This window comes from Clarias gariepinus, chromosome 10 (assembly GCF_024256425.1).
Source record: "Clarias gariepinus isolate MV-2021 ecotype Netherlands chromosome 10, CGAR_prim_01v2, whole genome shotgun sequence".
Taxonomy (NCBI): Eukaryota; Metazoa; Chordata; class Actinopteri; order Siluriformes; family Clariidae; genus Clarias; species Clarias gariepinus.
In genome coordinates this window covers 17748373-17769627 of record NC_071109.1, presented here as the reverse complement: position 1 = coordinate 17769627, position 21255 = coordinate 17748373, and the positions used below count along the sequence as shown (strand labels likewise).

At 36.6% G+C, this 21255-nt stretch overlaps 3 protein-coding genes across 4 annotated transcripts; 1 reads left to right on the top strand and 2 right to left on the bottom strand.

Moving 5' to 3' along the window:
• Nucleotides 1-585: 585 nt before the first annotated feature.
• On the bottom strand, nucleotides 586-8066 carry si:ch73-335m24.2 (protein eva-1 homolog C). 2 transcript variants are annotated; one of them, XM_053505749.1, is made up of 8 exons: nucleotides 7623-7836; nucleotides 4595-4797; nucleotides 4374-4497; nucleotides 4095-4280; nucleotides 3827-3970; nucleotides 3651-3722; nucleotides 1593-1673; nucleotides 586-1319 (listed from the first exon to the last, which is right to left on the bottom strand). In XM_053505749.1, exons 1-8 carry the CDS (start codon nucleotides 7633-7635, stop codon nucleotides 949-951), a joined length of 1194 nt encoding a protein of 397 aa, XP_053361724.1. In that variant the 5' UTR covers nucleotides 7636-7836; the 3' UTR covers nucleotides 586-948. The 2 variants fall into 2 exon arrangements, with proteins under 2 accessions (XP_053361724.1, XP_053361723.1); XM_053505748.1 differs by lacking the exon at nucleotides 7623-7836 and adding an exon at nucleotides 7851-8066 and having other exon boundaries at nucleotides 587-1319; nucleotides 4128-4280.
• A 2869-nt stretch (nucleotides 8067-10935) lies between these two features.
• Nucleotides 10936-16619, top strand: clic2 (chloride intracellular channel 2). The gene is made up of 6 exons (XM_053505750.1): nucleotides 10936-11142; nucleotides 12151-12260; nucleotides 12637-12762; nucleotides 14185-14285; nucleotides 15168-15349; nucleotides 15495-16619. The coding sequence occupies exons 1-6, from the start codon at nucleotides 11095-11097 to the stop codon at nucleotides 15654-15656; spliced, it is 729 nt and encodes a 242-aa protein (XP_053361725.1). The 5' UTR covers nucleotides 10936-11094; the 3' UTR covers nucleotides 15657-16619.
• Nucleotides 16620-16791: 172 nt separating this feature from the next.
• Nucleotides 16792-18541, bottom strand: urp1 (urotensin-related peptide 1). The gene is made up of 5 exons (XM_053505752.1): nucleotides 18435-18541; nucleotides 17848-17967; nucleotides 17723-17763; nucleotides 17524-17629; nucleotides 16792-16897 (listed from the first exon to the last, which is right to left on the bottom strand). Exons 1-5 carry the CDS (start codon nucleotides 18529-18531, stop codon nucleotides 16866-16868), a joined length of 396 nt encoding a protein of 131 aa, XP_053361727.1. The 5' UTR covers nucleotides 18532-18541; the 3' UTR covers nucleotides 16792-16865.
• Between the last annotated feature and the right edge of the window lie 2714 nt (nucleotides 18542-21255).

Below are 21255 nucleotides of genomic sequence, written 5' to 3'. Positions count from 1 at the left end.
TGTGACAGGCTGCTTTGTGTCGATATATCTTAGAGAAAGCGTGACAATAGATGCTGTGATGGAATGACTGTTTATAGCTGATATAATTGGCAGCTATATTTAATCCATAGACATTTCACAACAAATTAGCAAAATAAGTTTTAAAAAAGGAAAAGTATTGATATGACTTTATTTCTTAAATTAGACATTTAAATTGGTGGCAAACTGCTGGGGTGTAAGAGGAGTAAAACTTTCCAGAACATGCAGTTATTAGAAAATTTTAAATATTTTCCAGTAAAAGCACACCCTTTATTTAGGTGGTTTTACTAGAAACAAAAAAAATTGTCATTTCTGACTTACTTACTAACAGACTTGCTGTCTGTCATATATAAATAAAGAAGCTGGGATATGTGAAGAATAAAGAATTTCACTGTGCAGTAATGTATGTGTGACGAATAAAGGCTCAACTTAACTTAACTTAACTTAATAAATAAAGATGCCGCCCCCTGCTGGTCATTTAGTGTTATCACTAACCTAGGGGAAATAAGGAAAAGGATTCAAAATAAATAAATAAAAATTATAGATACCAATTACTGCTTAAAGATTTTTTAAAAATTAATTTTATTCTTACATTTTCAAACAAAACCTTACAAAACTTAACCCAATAACTGTATTCCCAAAAGATCCAGTGGAACATTGTAGGTTATGTATGTTCAGTATTAGACACACATCTATTGTAACAGTAATGCTGTATACTGTATGTTATAACCACTTATTATATGTCACAACAGCTAGTCTTGCAGTAAATTATAAGACAAGTTATTGCATATCATTTTTTTTTTCTTGTTAAATAATAAGGATGAGTGTTAAAAAGTGTAAAGAGTACTCAGTTATTGTTCAGTCACAACTAGCACAATAATCAAGGCGATAACACGTTTGTGTCAATTTCTAAAGTTGAGCGCATGAAAGTTAGGTCTTATGGATGGCATATGGGCTGGAATTGCAGTGTGGCCAAATGTCTCCATTTGGCATCTCAGCTTTGTCCCTGTCCTCATCTCTCTTCTCCTCCATAACCACAGACATGACCATCTCTGGTCTGAAGAAGTCCGCTCCACAGTAAGGATGTGTAATATGTGGAAAAGATGAGTCTAATGAGATATTATCATCACTGATCATCCCACCTCGTGACCTGCGTGCAGTCTTGATCTCATCCTCCAGATCAGACACTAAGTCCTTTACATCACGCACCAATGTAGATTTCACACCAAAAAGACACAGCAGGAAGACCAAGCCAGCGCATATTCCTGACACAAAGTACAGAGCCACTGTCTCTGGAAGCCCTTAGAAGATAAACAAAGAGAAAATGAAAAACAAGCTCTTTATGTCTGTGCAACCATAAATACACAATGGAAACAGTAAGAAAAAAAAAACAGATGTGCCAGGTTTTTAAAATTAAATATTTTTGACATAATTAGTATTGGGGAAGGCCATTGCTGACTGCTGGTGTCAGTAAGAATCATAGTAAAAGCCAAAAGCAATCATATTAAAAAGTATTTTATATGCAAGTTATTTGTTTTTATATGCATGCATAGAGTCCAGATTAGCTAACCTACCCTGGATCTGGAAAAAGATTTCCAAACTGTTGGTGAAAATGTTTTGTGGTCTGTACACACCAGGGCCAGTGTACCAGCCACCTGTAGAGGGGGAAAGCAGCCTCAGCAGTCAGCAGGACCATTCATTAAATTACTGTATACACTACAGCCAATATCATGTTCACCTCATTAACACCTCTTTAACTAATTATAACCAGTGGACAGTGTTAATTCTGCATTTATTGGTTGTCAGTCTGCATTTAAACAAGGATCTACGGTATCTTCACTAAATACTCTGTCCTGGGCTCAGGCACACGCTCATTCAAATGTATAAGAGCAATTTAAAGTTGCTTTTTGAAATATTTCCAAAAAAAATCAAGTACACAGTTAATATACACATGTCACACTAAACTGATACGTTGTTTTTACTGTTTTAAAGAAGTGCTATTAATACCCAGAATCATTTATCAATATTAAAGGAACAGGTCTTTACCAAAACTGGGGTTAAGTAATATTGGTAACGTATCAAAGGCTGAGTCCACATTTATCTTTTGGACCTCTTAAAATTAAAGTTAACTTTTTCACATTTTCTTCTTGAAGAAACACTGAAGCTAAAGAGAACCTTCACTGAAACATTTAAAATGTGTTTTGAGTTTGGATTTTCTAACCCATATATTATCTCACATTAACACACTAGTTGAATTTTTTCTCTGTGTCTAACCATCATCCATACTAAAGGCATTAGGAATTTAAGGACTAACAATTCATATAAATTCTGTGCAATTCAATTTTGATTATTTGCTTGATAGTGATGTACTTGGAAAGTAAAAATGTCACTGAAATAAATGGTGCAACTTGTTGCAACTTATTGCGGACTTTAATATATATTTAAAATATTTCTTAAGAATTCAATTGATATGTTTTAGGACATAATAAATATAATGTCTTGTAATGTCAAAATAGATGATTAATGGAAAAAATGATGATGATGATGATATTTCTGAAATATTTCAGTATATATTTGGTCAGTGTAGTTGTGTAGTTAATATGTGCTGGGGCTGCTACATTTGGAAAGGTTTTATTGTTTGCTCACTCATTCTCTATACTGTTTCTCTTGTACTGGATCACAGGAGACCTGAAGCGTATCCCAGGCTACTCTGGGAACCAGATGGGGTACACCATTGATGGGGTGCCAGTCCATCGCAGGGAACAAGTACAGACTTACTCAAAAACTTATCACACACTACTGGCAATTAACCTTGGAAAATTAGAACCTTGGAATGTCTTTGGACTGTGAAAAATTAGGGTCCTCAGAAAATACCCCATTAAGCATGGGGAGAACATGCAAACTCCACACACACAGACCTGAATGTGGGACTCGACCCTCAACCCTGGAGATGTGAAGCCACAATGCTAACCACCATGCCAAGGTTTTTTATTACTATTAATCACATAAAATAATATGTTACCTTCATTTTACATCTACCTTTATTCATGGAATATCAGTAGGACACACGTGGCACAGCAATTATGAAACCCAAATGTGGTTGTTAAATGTAAACCAATTTTTTTGGGGGAGAGTTCCTCATACTGTAAACTTGGTGACTCTTTATATTGATATATCTGCCTTAACTTCATAACCAGAAAACCTGGGCTTCTGATGTACAGACATGAGTTAGTTTTTTTTTTAGACATGAGTTATTGTGTTTTAATTAAATGCCAAATATAATGTTTATAACCATATATGTTCTGCAAAGGTCTGTGTGAACCATTCCCATTCACTACTAATCATTCAACCAATTTTACATGATATCTTTAAAGACATCTACGAGTAAAGCTGTGTATGTATTGTAAAATTTAAAATGTATGTATACAATTGAACAAGGTTTCCATGTCTCTGAATTCCTATTTCCTATTAAAAAAATAAATAAATAAAATACATCAACAAGTATATGCTTTTTAAACTTATTGCCTTCTGGCAGGCTTAATTTTTAATTAGATAATTCAAACATTATTAAAATTTAGGGAAAAAAAGAATGTAAGATCAGTCATTTCCATGTAAGTATTGTGACATCTCACCATGTGTATAATCAGAGATTCGGAAAGGATCTCCACCTTCATGTCCCACGTCTTCCAGCAAATACCTTGGAACTGAGTTGACAAAAAAAAAAGCAAATGCCAAAAGATCATTTATCAATGCTGTGAAAGTGTGCTCGTTTGTTCCTTGCCTTACTGCTGTATGTCCTGTAACTCACCACATGTAAAAGACACTCGCAGATGTTTGCTGGTGCCAGGAAAGCACGGATCACCAAAGTTCTGCACGCTGGCCAGCACAGTGCAGTTTGTTCTGCCGTTACATTTCCTTGTTACCCTTCTCAAGGCTGATGGAGACAAGCACTCTGAAAGGAAAATACAGAAACAGAGTACGGATAACTGAAAAGAATGTAATGTTTGCTTGAAATGAGTTACGAATATATATAAGTTATTCAGCCTGGGCTCTGCTGTAATATAGCATTTGTTCACTAGATGGCACTGAGTTATTGTTCACTTCCAGACCCATGTCAGGCTTCACATGTGCCCCTTGAGGGCATACAGCGGTGTCATACTCCAGGTGGCCAAACGTGGCAGAGTAGATGGCCAGAACGGTGTTGTTCTTACAAGCAAGCCTCAGCTTCTCATTCTCACATGCTGTCCGCAAACGATGGTGTGCTTTTAAAGGAAAGGACAAGAGATTGCCTCATTTTATGTCATAGAAAGACAGTGGGAAATGTGCTAAGCAGAGGTTTGTGTGTATGCTCTAACCAGGCCGACACTTGTAGTAAACCAGGATGTACTTGCTGGTTTCAGGGCAGGGATCATGTCCAAACACTGGACTCGACACTGGAAACTGGCATGCCCTCCGATCCTGGCACTCAGACACCACTTTCTACTCACATATAAACACAAGCAAGCTCAGGCCTTCATCTAGAGAAATCAGTACAATTTTATATACAAAATTATTCAACATTCCTTTCCTTTTATACCTGTACGGCAATGGTGGATGAACATTCTGTATTTTCTTCTGTGACGTTTGTGATTGCATTTGGGCATAAATGCTGACTTGGTATTCGCCGTCCATAGAATGCAGACAAAATCACCACTGATGTTTTTGAGGGACACCTAATGGTCAGCGTCTCTCCCTCACAAGCATGGGCTGTGTGGTTTTTCAACACTGTGTGAAGGAAATCTGTAGATGGAGAATAAAAAAAATAAAAATAAAAAAAAAACCTGCTGAACTGGGCTTTAGCTGTTACCTGGGTTAGTTTAACCTTCAGCAAACAACCTGAGCATTGAAACCACATTAAACCCTGGCAAAGTGTTGTGTGTGCTACAACTACTGCATGCATTTGCTTATTCTGAAAGGCCATTATAGTTTAATGTCAACAATATAACACTAGTGAAACTGGCTTGCTTTCTTATCTTATCGCCATACAGGTGTGGTGCAGAACTACAATATTAAATCATTTGCAGCACTGTCCTTATCTGTTACCAGGAGCGTACTGTATATTGGATTAAGTAACTGAAACCTGTTCTTTTCACTTTGAGTTTGAAAAGAAAAGGTAAAGGAGGCACAAATACTTTTAAAAAGTCAATTATTAAACACTTTCTTCTGAAAATGCATTAAGAAGAGCAGTGTGAAGAAAAACCATACCCCTAACAAATACTCCCTAAATACTTTTATTCACATCTCTGACCTCTTGCATGTTTGTCTAATGCTGAGAGTGCTGACAGCAGAAAAAAAGGGGTTACAGGAATCCAGTTCCCTAAGACTTAACATCAGGATTTCAACAGAAACATTTTTTTTGCTCTACGAATTTTCTGAAACAGACTCACCGGCCTTTTTATTAGATACACCTAACTAGTACTGGATTGGACTCCCTTTGGGTTTCAGAACTGCCTTAATTCTTCATTCAACAAGGTGCCAGAAACATTCCTTACCGGTTTTGGTCCATCACACTTTTACTGCTGATTTGTCAGTTGTGCGTCCATGATGTGAATCTCCTGTTCCACCACATTCAAAAGGTCTCTATCTAGTGCCTTTGGCGGCCGTTTAAATACAGTGAACTTGTTATCACTGCCAACACTATAGGGTGATTTTAGCAATGTGATATTGTGTGTCATTTAAAATGCTCGATTGGTACTAAGGGGCCCAACATGTGGCAAAAAAAATATCCCCTACACCATTACACCAATCCTTGTTGATACAATGCAGGATGGATCCAAAAATTTTTTAATCTTCTGTTGTGTAATTTTAGTGAACCCAAGTGAATTGTAGCATCAGTTTCCTGTTTTTAACTGACAGAAGTGACATCTGGTGTGGTCTTCTGCTGCTGCAGCCCACCAGCCTCATGATCAGACATGTTTATTTTACTTTGAGTTTGATTAGCTATGCAGGTAAACAGCCTCTAATCCAATGAAAAGGCGTTAAAAATCTTTCATCATCTTCACTAACTGTCTTATTCTGGCTCAGGTTTGAAGGCAAGGCCAGAAATACCCTGGGTAGAATGCCAGTCCATCAGGGCGCACCCTTCACTTAACACCACACCTACAGAAGGGGCAATTTAGCATTGACAGAACACTTACAGTATCTGCATGTTTGTGGACCAGATGAGACCCTGGGACCCTATGTGACCCTGGAGCTGTGAGACAACGCTATAATCTATGTCATTATGCCAACATTTATTTACATTATCTATACCTTTAATCCTGTGAACATTTAGCAGTGAGCCAGGAGCCTATTCCAGGGATACAATATAGTCAATTTGGAAACCCCAATCAACCTACATAGGATATCTTTGGACTGTGAAGAGAAACCAGAGTTCCCAGAGAAAACTCACCACAAATGGGAGAACATGCAAGCTCAATGCACACAGAGCAGAGGTGAGATTTAAAGCTAACGAAACGACAGTGCTAACAACTAAGCAACCATGCCATCTGTTACCAATATCATGTGTCACTGTATTCCAAAAAGCAGGAAACATTAATAAAAAAAAAATTAAGCAACTCTCAGTTCTCTTTTATTCAACTGCTGTCTATTTTAGAGAAAATGATTAAGAAGCATAAACATTATATCACATGATTACTTCATCAGTCCAGTTCCTATATTATCTCAAATCACCTAAATTGAATTAATTTATATTATGCATTTTTATCCTGAACACTGTCACAAAGCTGCTTTATAGCAATCAAGATATAGATTTAAAATATGTCCCTAAGGAGCCTTTCATAGAGGTTTTTGCAAAAAATAATTATATATTTTATTCAGAGCAACGTTTTAGATCATGGATTAAAATTCTGTATTACAGGTCAAAAAAAGTGCAAATACAGGGAAAATTGGTTTTGAAGAAAATCTCATTTTTCCTTTTGTTGTTTGAAAACTTAGCTCTTCTCTGACCTGTAATACTTACAGCAAGTAGCTATCAAATGACTATGGTTGTTTTCCACTTTCAGTAGCTCTAGTTAATGGCAAATATGATGCATTTAATTTCCACATGTGTAATAGATTTAACAGATTAATAGAATGAAAAAAAAAATTTTTTTGGCCTTGATACCAAATAGCTTCCCTTATCTTCTCTTTAGCTTCCCAAAGTTGTACCATCCAGCTCTGGAGCTCTGATTTATAAACTTGTAACATGCAACACTCCCTCACAATATATGGTTGCAGTGGTGATATTGTTTGTGTGTGTGTGTGTGTGTGTGTGTGTGTGTGTGTGTGTGTGTGTGTGTGTGTGTGTGTGTGTGTGTGTGAGTGTGTGTGTGTGTGTGTGTGTGTGTGAGTGTGTGTGTGTGTGTGTGTGTGTGTGTGTGTGTGTGTGTGTGTGTGTGTGTGTGTGTGTAAGGGGAAGGCATAAGTAATATCTTTACCACTTACAAAGTTATCACACACACACACACACACACACACACACACACACACACACACACACACACACACACACAAACAGTGACTGCAATACTGAATACAAAAATAACGCACTAAATCCCGTCTTAGAATCTGTACACAAGGGTTACCTGTCATTTCCATGATAATGAAGATATCCTCTTCAGTGGTATGCTTTCATAACAATCGCACTGACCTTGACAGTCACCTCTCCAAAGCTGACCATGCAAAGTTTACTATTTCGCACAGGATGTGTGAAAAATGAATCACTTCACAAGAACTCTTCTTCGGGAAGTGCCTGTAAGGGTGCAGTTCTGTTTTCACTTGTCTATCAGGAAATCTTAGGAAAAAAACCTTACCAGAGAAATCTGGAGCAGACCAGGCATGGTGGAAGTTGAGAGCCAGCAAAAAACAAATGAAACACCAGGACAAACCAGAGCTGCATGGACGGGACATAATGCAGGAGTCGCATAATGGTCTGGTTTTAACACGATGAGGTGGCTTGTTTGCTCGCCGCTCTCTGAATTCAGACAAGAAGAATTCCCTCAATGATGCCATTGTGCCAAGAGAAAAACAGACCTCTTTTCACAGGCATGGTGAAACAGCTGATGGCTGTGGCTGGTACTCTTTGGAGTTTATGTCATTTTATTACCATTGAACAGATTGAAAGTCTGAAGGTGTAGCTTATAGTGAGACATTTAGATTTTTCAGTTACAGGAGTGCAGTGGTAATTTGCTAAGCAGTTAGACATGAGTGGTGCATCAGGACTCTTAGGTGTTATCACAGTCATAGTACTGTATGTGCTGGGTGGGAGGTAAAGGAGACACAAACACTTTTAAAAAGTCAATTATTAAACACTTTCTTCTGAAAATGCATGAAGAAGAGCAATGTGAAGAAAAAACATACTCCTAACAAATACTCCCTAAATACTTTCATTCACATCTCTGACCTCTTGCATGTTTGTCTAATGCTGAGAGTGCTGACAGCAGAAAAAGCGGGATTACAGGAATCCAGTTCCCTAAGACTTAACATCAGGATTTCAACAAAAACCTTTTTTTTGCTCTACGAATTTTCTGAAACAGACTCACCGGCCTTTTTATTAGATACACCTAACTAGTACTGGATTGGACTCCCTTTGGGTTTCAGAACTGCCTTAATTCTTCATTCAACAAGGTGCCAGAAACATTCCTTACCGGTTTTGGTCCATCACACTTTTACTGCTGATTTGTCAGCTGTGCGTCCATGATGTGAATCTCCTGTTCCACCACATTTAAAAGGTCTCTATCAAGTGCCTTTGGCGACTTGTTATCACTGCCAACACTATAGGGGGATTTTAGCAATGTGATATTGTGTGTCATTTAAAATGCTCGATTGGGACTAAGGGGCCCAACATGTGGCAAAAAAAATATCCCTTACACCATTACACCAATCCTTGTTGATACAATGCAGGATGGATCCATGTTTTCATGGCCCCTACCATCGAAATTCCACAGCAGAAATTAAGACTTATCAGACCAGGCGAAATGTTTACAATCATCTGTTGTGTAATTTTAGTGAACCCAAGTGAATTGTAGCATCAGTTTCCTGTTTTTAACTGACAGGAGTGACATCTGGTGTGGTCTTAATTCTGCTGCTGCAGCCCACCAGCCTCAAGGTTAGACATGCTTATGTGACTTTGAGTTTGATTAGCTATGCAGGTTCACAGCCCCTGCAGATGCTTTTCAGCATACCTCAGTTGAAACAAGATGTTATTTGAGTTACTGTTACTTTTCCATAAGCTCATACCAGTCTAACAATTCTCATCTTATCCCTGGCATCAACAAGGCATTTTTACCCAGAATTTAGCCATTCACTGGAGATTTTCTCTTTTCCAGACTATTCTTTGTAAACCTTAAAGAAGGTTATACATGAAAATCCCCGTAGATTAGCAGCTCCGGAAATGCTCAGACCAGCCCGTCTGGCACCAACAATCATGCCACGATCAAAGATCACGTTTCTTGCTCATTATGATGCTCGGTTTGAACTTCAACTTGAACTGACCATTCTACATTGAGGTCTACATTCCCAAATGTTGCTGCCATATGATTGGCTGATGAGATATTTGCATTAGAGTAGAATTGAAATGGTTTACCCAATAAAGGGGCCAGTGCCTGTAGTTTGCTTTGATCTCTACTGTTAAAGGAAGTGTGTAGCATGGATTTAAAATCAACACATATCTAATCCTCACATGATATCAAATGAGTGGGGGGAGGGGATACGCTGAGCATGAAGTAAACTCTGCCCTATCCTGCTTCCTGTGCTAGCCTGACTTCGGCCTTGAATCATTTCCAGGATTTGTTACAAATTTCCATTTTAAGGGGCTGTTTCGAAATCTTCCATTACATTCTGGAAGTCCCCCGTCTGATAAATATTCTGAGAAAAGAGAACATTACTACTTTCTATTTCTCCTTGGCATCATTTGCAGTTTCTGTCTCTTATATGTACTGTATATATATATCGCTGCCCACTGGGACTGTTTCGCAAACCGTTGTGAAATCCCCACTGTGATGCAACAAAACTGCAAAGCAGAAATAAAACTCCTAAGCGTCCATTTTTAGTTTTCTTGAGCGTTGGAGCATGTCTGTCTTTTGGTCACAGGTTACATAATTATTTTCTTTTTTTATGCATGTGAGTTCAAACAGTAAAATTACAGTTGAAAAGTTGCCCATAGTAACAGACAACAAACACTTGACACTTAACTGTTTAAACTAAGCATTGAATCATGAACTTAAGACCTCGTCAGTGAGTCAGGGCTTCCTTTTATATATCTAGCTGATTTTTCTTATTGTTTTAATGAGCAACTGTTGCTACATAAATGTTGATCACACACTCACAAGCACAAGTCACACTCCCATCCCCATCGCGCTCTGCATGACTCACGGCTGAAGTCAGAGCCTGCCCTCTTCCAGAACATTCAAAAGAAGTTTCTGGAAGGCTTAGAAAACTATAATACAAACCGGTAAAATTTTCATTCTCATCTCAATTCTGATTCAAATTTAATAAACTACCTCTGCACAAGATAGTATAAACTAGAAAATACATTCAGATTCTCTAAAAATCGTATTTTTTTTCTTCTATTAGCATTAATTAAACTACGTAAGAGAGAGGGGCATTGTGGTTGGACATAATGGAAGCTTTGTTTTGAGAGTCACAGGCACTGAGAGTAGTGTTACTGAGAGGCAGGCTGGACCAGAAATAGCATACAGTACATGTTAGGTGTTGATGGTTTTGGTCAATGGAATGCAGGACCACTCCATACTCAAAGACCTTTCACTTTCTGTAAATTAAGAACAGTGTAGTAAAGGATGTGAGCTATTTTTGGGTACGCCATCTACTTGGCCACTAGTTTATATGCTCACAAGTCAATGCCACACCCATTTAACTTTCCCTCCCCTTTTAGACTTTAGAAGGAGCAGTTCCCCGAGCAGACAGCTAACAGGCAGCTCACTCCTGCACACAGATACTGTATATGTGGTAGTTCCTTTTATCCTTTTGGTCACAACTAATTTGTGGGAACACTTTTAAAGAGTTTTACGCTTACAAGCATCCGGATTGTGGGAAATAATGGCACTACAACAGGATAGAGAACCAAGCATTGAGCTCTTCATAAAGGTCAGCCTTTTTAAATTTTTTATTAATACTAGACTCTTTAAAATGTTTCTAAGGAATGAAAAAGTGTTCTTTTTACCCTTAATACACAAACCTGCATAATAGATGTACAGCTTCAGTTCTGATATTATTTCTAATTTAAAGTGACGTCTGACTTTATTAAACTTTTATTAAAGCCAGGCAACTTAGAAAAAAGTTTCTATATTTGGTTCTTGGTTCAATCCAATATCTTGCAAAATTTATTTTAATTTAAAATACCTGTGAAGAAAATGTGCCATCTTTATCAGTGATCTCTGTTATGTTGGTACTGAACTGGAGGTTAAGTGTCCTGTCGTAATGGTATTGTAGTTGCATAGTAGTGTGTGGCGTGTCAACTGTCCTCTTACACGCTGCTTTTTATCACAACGTACACACCTCTAGAGATGATGGGGGTGGCATCTTATCATCTAACACACACAGAGAGAGAGAGAGAGAGAGAGAGAGAGAGAGAGAAATGCTGGAAATCAGACCCCCTAGTGAGGCCCAAACAGAAACACATGTTTAAGCATGTAGATATTTTAACACTTGAAATTAATTTATATTTCAAACATTTTGCAATAAACAAAATAATCACATTCCAAAAACAAGTATTTATTTGAAGTTAGACACTAGAACTTCTTGGTTTGGTTTGCTGCTTTTGGAGTAGTTGTGCTCCTTTCTTTGGCTTAAGTCCCTTACAAAGCCTTTTCACACAAACACACAGCTAACATTTTTATCTATTTATTTATTTATTTATTTATTTATTTATTTCTATTGTATTTAAGGTAGCAGGCGAAAAATAATCCTTTCTTTAAGACAGAATAATGTATCAGGAATTAGGGGGAAAGTAATAAATAATAGATTTTCATGCCTCCTCTGTCACTAATAACTTTGAACCCAACTGCATGTTCTGCTCATCTGCTGCAGTTTATGTCTATGGGAGCCTGTGTTTGGCTACAGCGTTAAACACATGTTTGCCATGTGTGTCTCTAGGCAGGCCATGATGGAGAGAATGTGGGGAACTGTCCCTTCTGTCAGAGTCTCTTCATGGTGCTGTGGCTTAAAGGAGTCAAATTCACAGTTACTACAGTCGATATGAGGAAGTAAGTGCTGCCCCTAACCATAATACTTTACAGGGAGAGATTTACAGAAATGTGATCAGTTGTTGGATTCCTGGGATAATCAGGTTGGGAGGGGCCCATGGATATTTAATTCAGAGTGGCTGTCATACCTGTGTAACGTACTTTTGTTAATACTGTTTGCTTTCATTCCGTCATTCAGCCAGCTTCTGTCACAGCCAGCCTCTCCCACATCCGTGTGCTTTGCTTATTAAATAGCAATACATGCAAAAGGATAATTAATCATCTCTGGCATGATTGAGAAACCAGTGATAATCAAGAAATTGTGGGATAATGTGATTGATGAGTTCATCCACACCCTGTAGGCCACACTGTGACTACTCTTAATTCTACTGTGCAGGAAGCCAGAGGAGCTGAAAGACCTAGCTCCAGGGACCAACCCTCCTTTCCTCCTATACAACGGCACCCTTAAGACTGACTTTATGAAGATTGAGGAGTTTCTGGAGGCAACCCTTGCCCCTCCCAGGTATGAATACATTCTTGGAGGATTTTTGTTGCTGATTAATATCAAATGTATGTTTGTATAAAACATTATAGAATTGTTTTATATACAGTGCCAATCAAAAATCTGGACACACCTACTCTTTCAAGGGTTTTTCTTCATTTTTTCTATTATGTACATAGAATACTGGAGACATAAAAATAAAGAAAGAACAATAAATATAAATAAAGTAAACAAAGCAAAATATTTTGATTTTGCCTTTTTTTGGATTTTTAATGCAATCTAGAGGAATAGTTCCCCAGGCTTTGTGAAGTACCTTTTTGGCTCTCATTTTTGGAAAGTTTTAGGTTTCATTTTCAGTCAAGGCTCTTTTCCTGACCAGTTTCAGAGGAATGTTTATCGTGCTAAGCTGCTCAGTGACCTATGAATCATTCAAGCATAAAAAATCATCTGACTAATGCATGTGAGAAACAGGTGCAGATGATGACAGATGATCAGGCCAGTGATTAGTATACTGGTGATGCTGAATGCTTTGCTGATGAGAGAGGAAATAAGGTTGTGATGGGGTTATTACAAAAACAACCAGTTTTTAAATTGTATCTTTAGGCTACATTGCACTCTGTCATATTAAATCGTATGGTACCATTTCTTTAATTGAATGTACTTGAAAATTAACTTAAATAAGAAGAAATGAGTGGTGGATCAGGACTTTTTTACTTTTGTCATTTCATTGCTTTTATGTGCAATGTAGAAAATAGGCCTTGTTTTATGGACCTTGCTGTGTGCACTGGTGCGCAGTCATGTTGAAACTGGTGTGGGGTTGTTTTTCAGGAGTTGGGCTCGGACCCTTACCTCCAGTAAGAGGAACTGTTATTGCTTCAGCAGACCAAGACATTTTTGGGCAATTTTATGCTCCCAACCTTGGAGATACTGTAGCCCCTCACGTTCGAACATGACTGTGCACCAGTGCACAGAACAAGGTCCATAAAGACATGAATAAGTGTCTTGGTGTGGAAGAACTAGACTCAGTCCTGACCTCAATTATATTCCAAATTTTATAGTCCTATTATCTAGTCCAAAATTAGTGTCTGACCTCACACATGCGCTACTTGAAGAATGGTCAAACATAACTGTAAACACACTTCTAAACCTTGTGGAAAGGCTTCACAGAAGAGTTGAAGCTGTTAAAGGTGCAAAGGGTGGGACAACATCACATTAATCCCTATGGATTCAGAATTGTACAGTATGTGACTGAAGTTCATAAGCAGGTGAAGGCAAGCAAGACAAATATATAATATATCAAATAAGTAGGTGTGTCCAAGCTTCAGAAGGGCTCTGCATTATAGCTTTTGAAAATCTTTGGGGCATCACACAAGCCGTGATTAACCATCTAAAAGTATAAAATTACTGACAGATCTAACCCATTTTCTCCTGCCCTACCCTCAGATACCCTCATCTCAGTCCCCTGAATAAAGAGTCGTTTGATGTGGGTGCAGACATTTTTGCCAAGTTTTCTGCTTTTATCAAGAACAGTCCAAACAACAGAGGTTAGTTTTATTTTTTACAAACTACATGAAAATGCACATAATTAATAACTTTTATTGATTTACTTTTTATTTTTATTTTCATATAATACCATACTGTATTCGTGTATATCCATGCATAACATGGATATCTTGATTTTTAGACCAATTTCATAGGATTTTAGCACATCCCATGCAGAAATGCTTATACAGCGCAAGAGCTACAACTCATGTTTACATCAAACATCAAAATATAAAAAACAGTGTGATTAAAGTGGCTTACAATGTGTCATGGTTACTGATATCAGCCAGACTTGTTAAAGAATTTCAGAAACTGTAGATATGCTGGGATTTTCCTAAACGACTCCAGAGTTAAATCCATGAATTCAATGAGCAGAACTTCTGCAGGTAGAAAAGCCTTCCTGATTAGAGAGCTCAAAGGAGAATGACCTGACTTGCTCAAGCTGACAAGAAGATGATGGTACTACTACTCCATAAAACGTCTCATCTTAGAACTTAAACCTTGAGATACTGTAGATAGACTACGGCAGCAGCAGCCCGTATTGGACTTTACTTTTGTCAGCCAGCGCAGAAATGTGAGGCTGCAGTAGTCACAGGCTCAACAAAACTGCACAGTTGATGATGAAGTGTACAGTTTGAAATAATATGAAAGCACTAAAGCTTTACATTACATTCTGGTGTTTGATGTGAACATTACTGTACCTGAAACTTTGAGTTTGCATGAGCTTCTGCATTGCTCTGCTGCTACATGATTGGCTGACAGGATAATCGCATGCATACTGTATACAGATGTACAGATATTCTTAAAACTGTACAAAAGATATTCTTAAAAAAGTACAATAAAAATTTAATTGGAAAACATTTGTTAATTCTTTGTCCATACAGTACAGGAGCAGGCTTTGCTAAGGGAATTTAAACGCCTTGATATTTATCTAAACACTCCACTGCCTGAGGAGATAGACCACAACTCCACTGAAGACATTACAGTCTCCAAGAGGAAATATCTAGATGGCAATCGGCTGACGTTGGCAGACTGCAACTTGCTTCCCAAATTACATGTGATCAAGGTGAGAAGGAAAATTTGAAAAAAAAACATGCAAAAAATGCATGATATTTCCTTGAAATGTTTTATATCAAGGAATAGACAAAATATTAGTTGTGGCAAAAGTAAACCAAATGTAATAATATGTCTGATTTTATTCATATTTGAAGATTTCTGCCAAGAAGTACTGTAACTTTGAGATTCCGGCTCATTTCACTGGGGTACATCGCTACTTGCAGAATGCGTACGAGAGAGAGGAGTTCAGCCAAACTTGTCCAGCAAGTGTTGAGATCGAGAAAGCCTATCTGAGTGTTGCTTGCAAGAGGACATAAATCTCCAGCTTCAGATCTCCTGTCTCGCATTCCCAACAAATTTATACATGAAGGAGGACATTCTACCTAAATTGTTTTGTAAATAGCCTTAAATTAAATTAAGTGTCAAGTTCAGTGAAAAACGACTGAATTTCCTGAGTTTAGTATAATAATGAAATGTTTGTTAATGTTCTGAATTATACTGCAGTGCCATTTAATGGCTTTTCCATTCATTTATCCCACCAACCTAAAACACAAGTGCTGAATCCCTTATGTTGCCTTTTAAACAGGCACAATGTGCAATTTAATGTACATCAAATGTGATTTGCTTTGTTCATAATGTATATATGTAGGTAACACAGTGAAACATTCTTCTGAATGTTTATACATCTTTTTTTTATGTGGTTCTAGGGGCTCCTTTAGAGATTTTTCGAAAGAATGTTAAAAAGCTACATTTGTTAAACCTGCAAAAAACATTTCCTCTGTAAGTTTAACTATTTAATCGTAACATGCACAATTTCTATATATGCTATGTATCATGCTATTATAATACTGCAAAGTAAGATAAAGGTGGGGGCAGTGGTGATTCAGGGAATGAGGCTCTGGGTTGCTGATCGGATGGTCGGATTGGTGTTGGGCCCTTGGGCAAGGCCCTTAACCCTATGCCAATAAAAATCACTCCCCTATTGCATGACACCAACCCTGGATGAAAAAGGAGGAGGATTGGGCTTCAGGCTAGCAACCCGTCCCTATGAAAACCACTATTGCTGTAGAAATTAATTACTACCTGATGTGCTCACCAGCACAGGAAGGAAAAAAATTATAATCTAAAACACTATCATAACGAAGCATATTTATGTCTGCAAACGTACGTCTGAATCAACATGAACTGATCCTTTATGTTATGTACATAGTTCAGGTATTCTGCATTCATCTACATTTCAAGTAAATGTATCACTAAAAAGGTTGAATTCATATCAAACATAGGATCGTTACTAAAGAAAAAGGTCAAAAGCATTTCTTTCTCAATTTAATTACAAATAAAAATCAATTTATATATATCAATAACATTGTGAACATCTGTTGATTCTTTTCTCTTTATGAACATGCAGAACTTGCATAACAAATACAGACACAATGTTCGAACCACATCTTGTAAAAGGCCTGCTGGGTTGATGTTTCATAAGTGACCTTTATGATGACCGATCCCTTCTAATTCCCACAGGACTCCTAGTTTGTTACACAGTATTTCCAAAAACAGGCTGTCAGGGAAAGACAAAGACAAAGAGGTTCATTGTTGGTTATTCCTAGCACACCACGACAATATATTGCTTTAAAGATATATTGTGTTAAAAATAAGTTACACTATTAATATCACGCTAAACTGCTACTGAAAACAATGACTGAATAAGCATGGATGCAAACACAACTGATTAACTTTCTACATTTTTATATGATTATCAGAATTCTTACAAGCTCTGACCCCACACTCAGAAAAAAATACATTATGGCTTCATATTGCTTTTACACATTGATATAATGTGTATATAAATCAATGTACTACATTAATTAATTTTTTGGGTTTATCAGAAACCTGCCATTGTCTACCTTCATTTATTTATTTTTGTCTAACATTTTATTTGTGGTGACATTCTGCCATAAATTTAAATAGGTTGATATGTGAATAATATTTTTTCTCAGTGTATTGCTCAATGTGTTGCTTAATATAAATATGATACGAGGTTTCTGATCACCAACTACAATAAGTACATGTCCAGCATGTATAAGAACCTTATAATTGTAAAAGCTTAATTTTTTCCCATTCTCCAAGCATGATAACAGTTAATGAATACAAATCATGCAGCAATTTCACAAAGCCAGATCTCACCTCTCTTGTTGGGTTTGGGTATGTTCTGCTCAGATCGAAGAAAGCCTTGAGAACCCAGGCTATCTGCTGCTGCTAATTTCATAACTATTTCCTTGAGGTCATCCGCCTGAGGGACAAATTTTGTTGATGTTACACAATCAGTGGAAGAATCACTTGAAAGTGAAAAAACCATAAGACAATAATATCACAAGGTTCCTACCATGTGCTTCATTTTATCCTGCTGAAGATTTTCTTTATTTCCTTAAAAATGCAGCAGAAGTTAAGAGAAGTCATATAACTGTTTATGACTGTAACTATATAAACTTCACATTCACATTCTCTCACCTTTAGGCCAGGAGTCTCTGTTTCTTTCCTGGTGAAGCAAAATTGGAACAATGGATTTGACAGCACTCAGGTCATCATTCTGTCCATCATCTATTTGTGTCACCAGTTTCTGAAAAAAGTCTGAATACAGAAACTTGATGTTAGTGCACAAAACAGCACTAATACAGATTTTTATTAGATATGCATTTTGGAGGAATTGAGAAATGTCTGCAGAACACCAAAGGTATACTGAGTCTCTAAACTTTAAACATAATGAGGGTGGCACAGATATTCATTATTGTAACACTGTTGTAACCTAATACAATATAATGTAAGCAATAAGGAATGTAAGGAATCAAATACCTATACAACTGCAGTAGAATTTTTTTTAAAATTATTTTAAATACACACTTAAACCTTTCAATCAGTGCTACCAAAAGAGCCAGTTCTATTCAGTCGTTAATATGAAAATATAATAGATATTGCAGCCTAGTACAGTAAAATAAAATATGTTGTACGTATTATCCGTTGCAGTTATTTCCATCTCTCAAATATTGAAAATTAAAGAAAATCCTATGACTTCTTAAATTGTTTAAGAAAAAACTTACCTTCTTGTGGTGCAAGTGCTGTATCTGAGTATAAAGGTAAAGTATTGGTTGCAGGGAAAACCATGGCCAAAATGTAGAGAAGTGCTATCGACAGCATGCTGACAGAATCTGGAACTACTTGAGTCTCTGCTTTCTGGTTTCTGCAAAAGGACCTCAGTTTTATATCTTCCAGAGCCATCTATCCTGGATGGATCAATATCGCTCATGTCACCACATCAGTGTAAATGGTTTTGATGTGACAACACTCTCGTCATAGGTGTAATTCAGGGTGCGCTCACAATTCATAGGGTGCCTATCTTTGCTTGCACAGTGAGCCCTAACAAATGTTGACTCTCTGCTACAAGTCAGCCACTGTTCAGCCATCTCACATTGTTTATGACCTGGGCAGCTTGTTGTATGTATAGGCCATATGGACTCTTTATCAAGGCCTAACAGATGCAAACCGGTTGGTATGTATATACACCAGACACATTCACCCACATAAATGTATATAATATATAATTATATATATGTGTGTGTGTGTGTGTGTGTGTGTGTGTATGATGAAGAGAATTCATCATGTTAATATTAGATTTGTTTAGATTTGTATTAATTCATTTTACATTATTGTAAAAACAAAAAGAACATTTTACATTTTAACATTCAAATTATTTACCATTGTTATCACACAAATCGAATAAGCCTCCAGTAATATTTTTTAAGCTGTTTTCTTTATTTATTTATTTACAGTATTTATTTATTTATTTATTAGCTTCTATAAGCAAATTACAGTACATGTTAAGCAATATTATATGCTGGCATCTCTTGTAACAATCTTATAAACAATATTATTACATCTAGACACTTTGGATAGTGGATTAGTGAACTAAATAACATAAACACAAGGATTATTTTATTTATTTCTTTAGCAAATATTATCTAATTGATTTAATTTACATTATTAAAAACTGACATTAATTTAAAGACTGGCTCTCAACTACACGATTCGAAAAAAAAGTTAATTTACACATTTACACCTTCGTCCTTAATCCTTTCAGCTTTCAACAATATAAAACCATTAATTGAATACATCTTCAAAATAAACCATACCATTTGCTTTATATGCCTTCTACACCTAAAAATGTTTTATTTCGAAAAATATAAGGTGTACTAAGCTGGCTTTACAGCTTTAAATAATATTGATGTTCACTTTGGGACTTAATAAATCAGAAGAGAGCACATATCGTTACTTGCACAAATACACCAAGGCCTTACGCACATGTGACGTGCGTTCCAAAATGTTGCTGTGGTATCTTTAGATCATATCTATCAAAGTGAAAGGTGTATACTACATTATATTTGATAAACAACAACACTATGTCATACTGATGGATACTGCTGTCTGGAAGTTTGTGAATCTGCAGAGCAAAAGTATCAGACAGTACTTATATCCCACATCATTTTGATCTTTGATAAAGCACAGTGTCCAGCTAAAGAAACTCCCAGAAAGAACAATTATCGTCAAAAAAATTGCAAGAACTCCAGGTGGATAAATTGGAGAATTGTCTCTCTTTCTTTTGTCATGCTGGAGAAAACCAATCCTTCACACTGAATGGCAGACTGATGGATTTGGCAGACCGTTGAAATTTCTCACAAAACCTGTACACAAAAACCTACTTGCTAAATTTTGTACCTAATAATGTTAATCCTCTCAAGCCAATTTGTTGCCAGACTTGTGCAAATAAACTAATTTATAGACACTTTACTCATATATTCTTTCTTGATGAATTAGCATCTACAATTGGTGTATGATGCATACATGATTCAGCAACAGCAGTGCTTTGCACAAATTAATTTTTTGTATTATTATTATTATTATTACTATCATTATTATTACTATTATTTTGAAATCCTAAGGATTTGTGTATGATGTAAAAGCTTTAGTTAGGATTCATATTAAACACTATAATGGTGAATAATGTTATTTCTGTGAGAAAGAAGAATAGCCAGACAGACAGGAAGGCTTTGGTAACTCATACAACCTCTTTTTACAATCATTGTAATCAAAAAGAGGGTATTAAGCTATACAGTAGTATCTCATAAGCATGAGGTGAAACAAGGGAAAAATAGCCATATCGAGTTCCACCTTTCTCAGCCAAAAGGGAGAATTTTAGGCTACAGTGGACACAGACACACCTTTATTAGGTAAAGTAAGATTGGAAAATCCTTGCCTAGCCTGAGTGAGATTGTGCCCCCTTTTGCCTCAGATAACTTTTCTTGACATAAAGTTTTTCTATTCACCAGAGTGGTTATACCATAACTTGGCTATCAACTTGAAGCCGTGCAGCCATTATCCTCTGACCTCATTATAATGAGGCAGTTTACACTGTTCTATGAAAAATCAAATATAGATTAGGTGGTCCTGAAATACACTTCTGTTTTTCCATTGTTTTATGTGAACATTACTGAAAGTTTCTGATTTTCTAATTGTATAAACTGCATGAATGCAGAATATTTTATGTTTATGCATATTATACATTTTAAGATGTAGAAATAAAATGACTTACAAAAGTTTCATTGCAGCATACCAGTTTAATTGCACTCTCAACAACATACACAGTATTTCAGAATACAGACAGAACTGTAACAAATATGAAGGTGTGCACTCACACATGTTTAGACTTCAATTGTATTTTATAAGAGCAGTTAATTCAGCTACGAAGAGTTATTGTATTTTATAGCAAACCAACATAAAGTGATGAGCGAATGATTAAAAACTCCAATAAAAAAGCATGAAGTATAAAATAGGCTGAATGATATAAATGCTGAAACCAAGCTATCA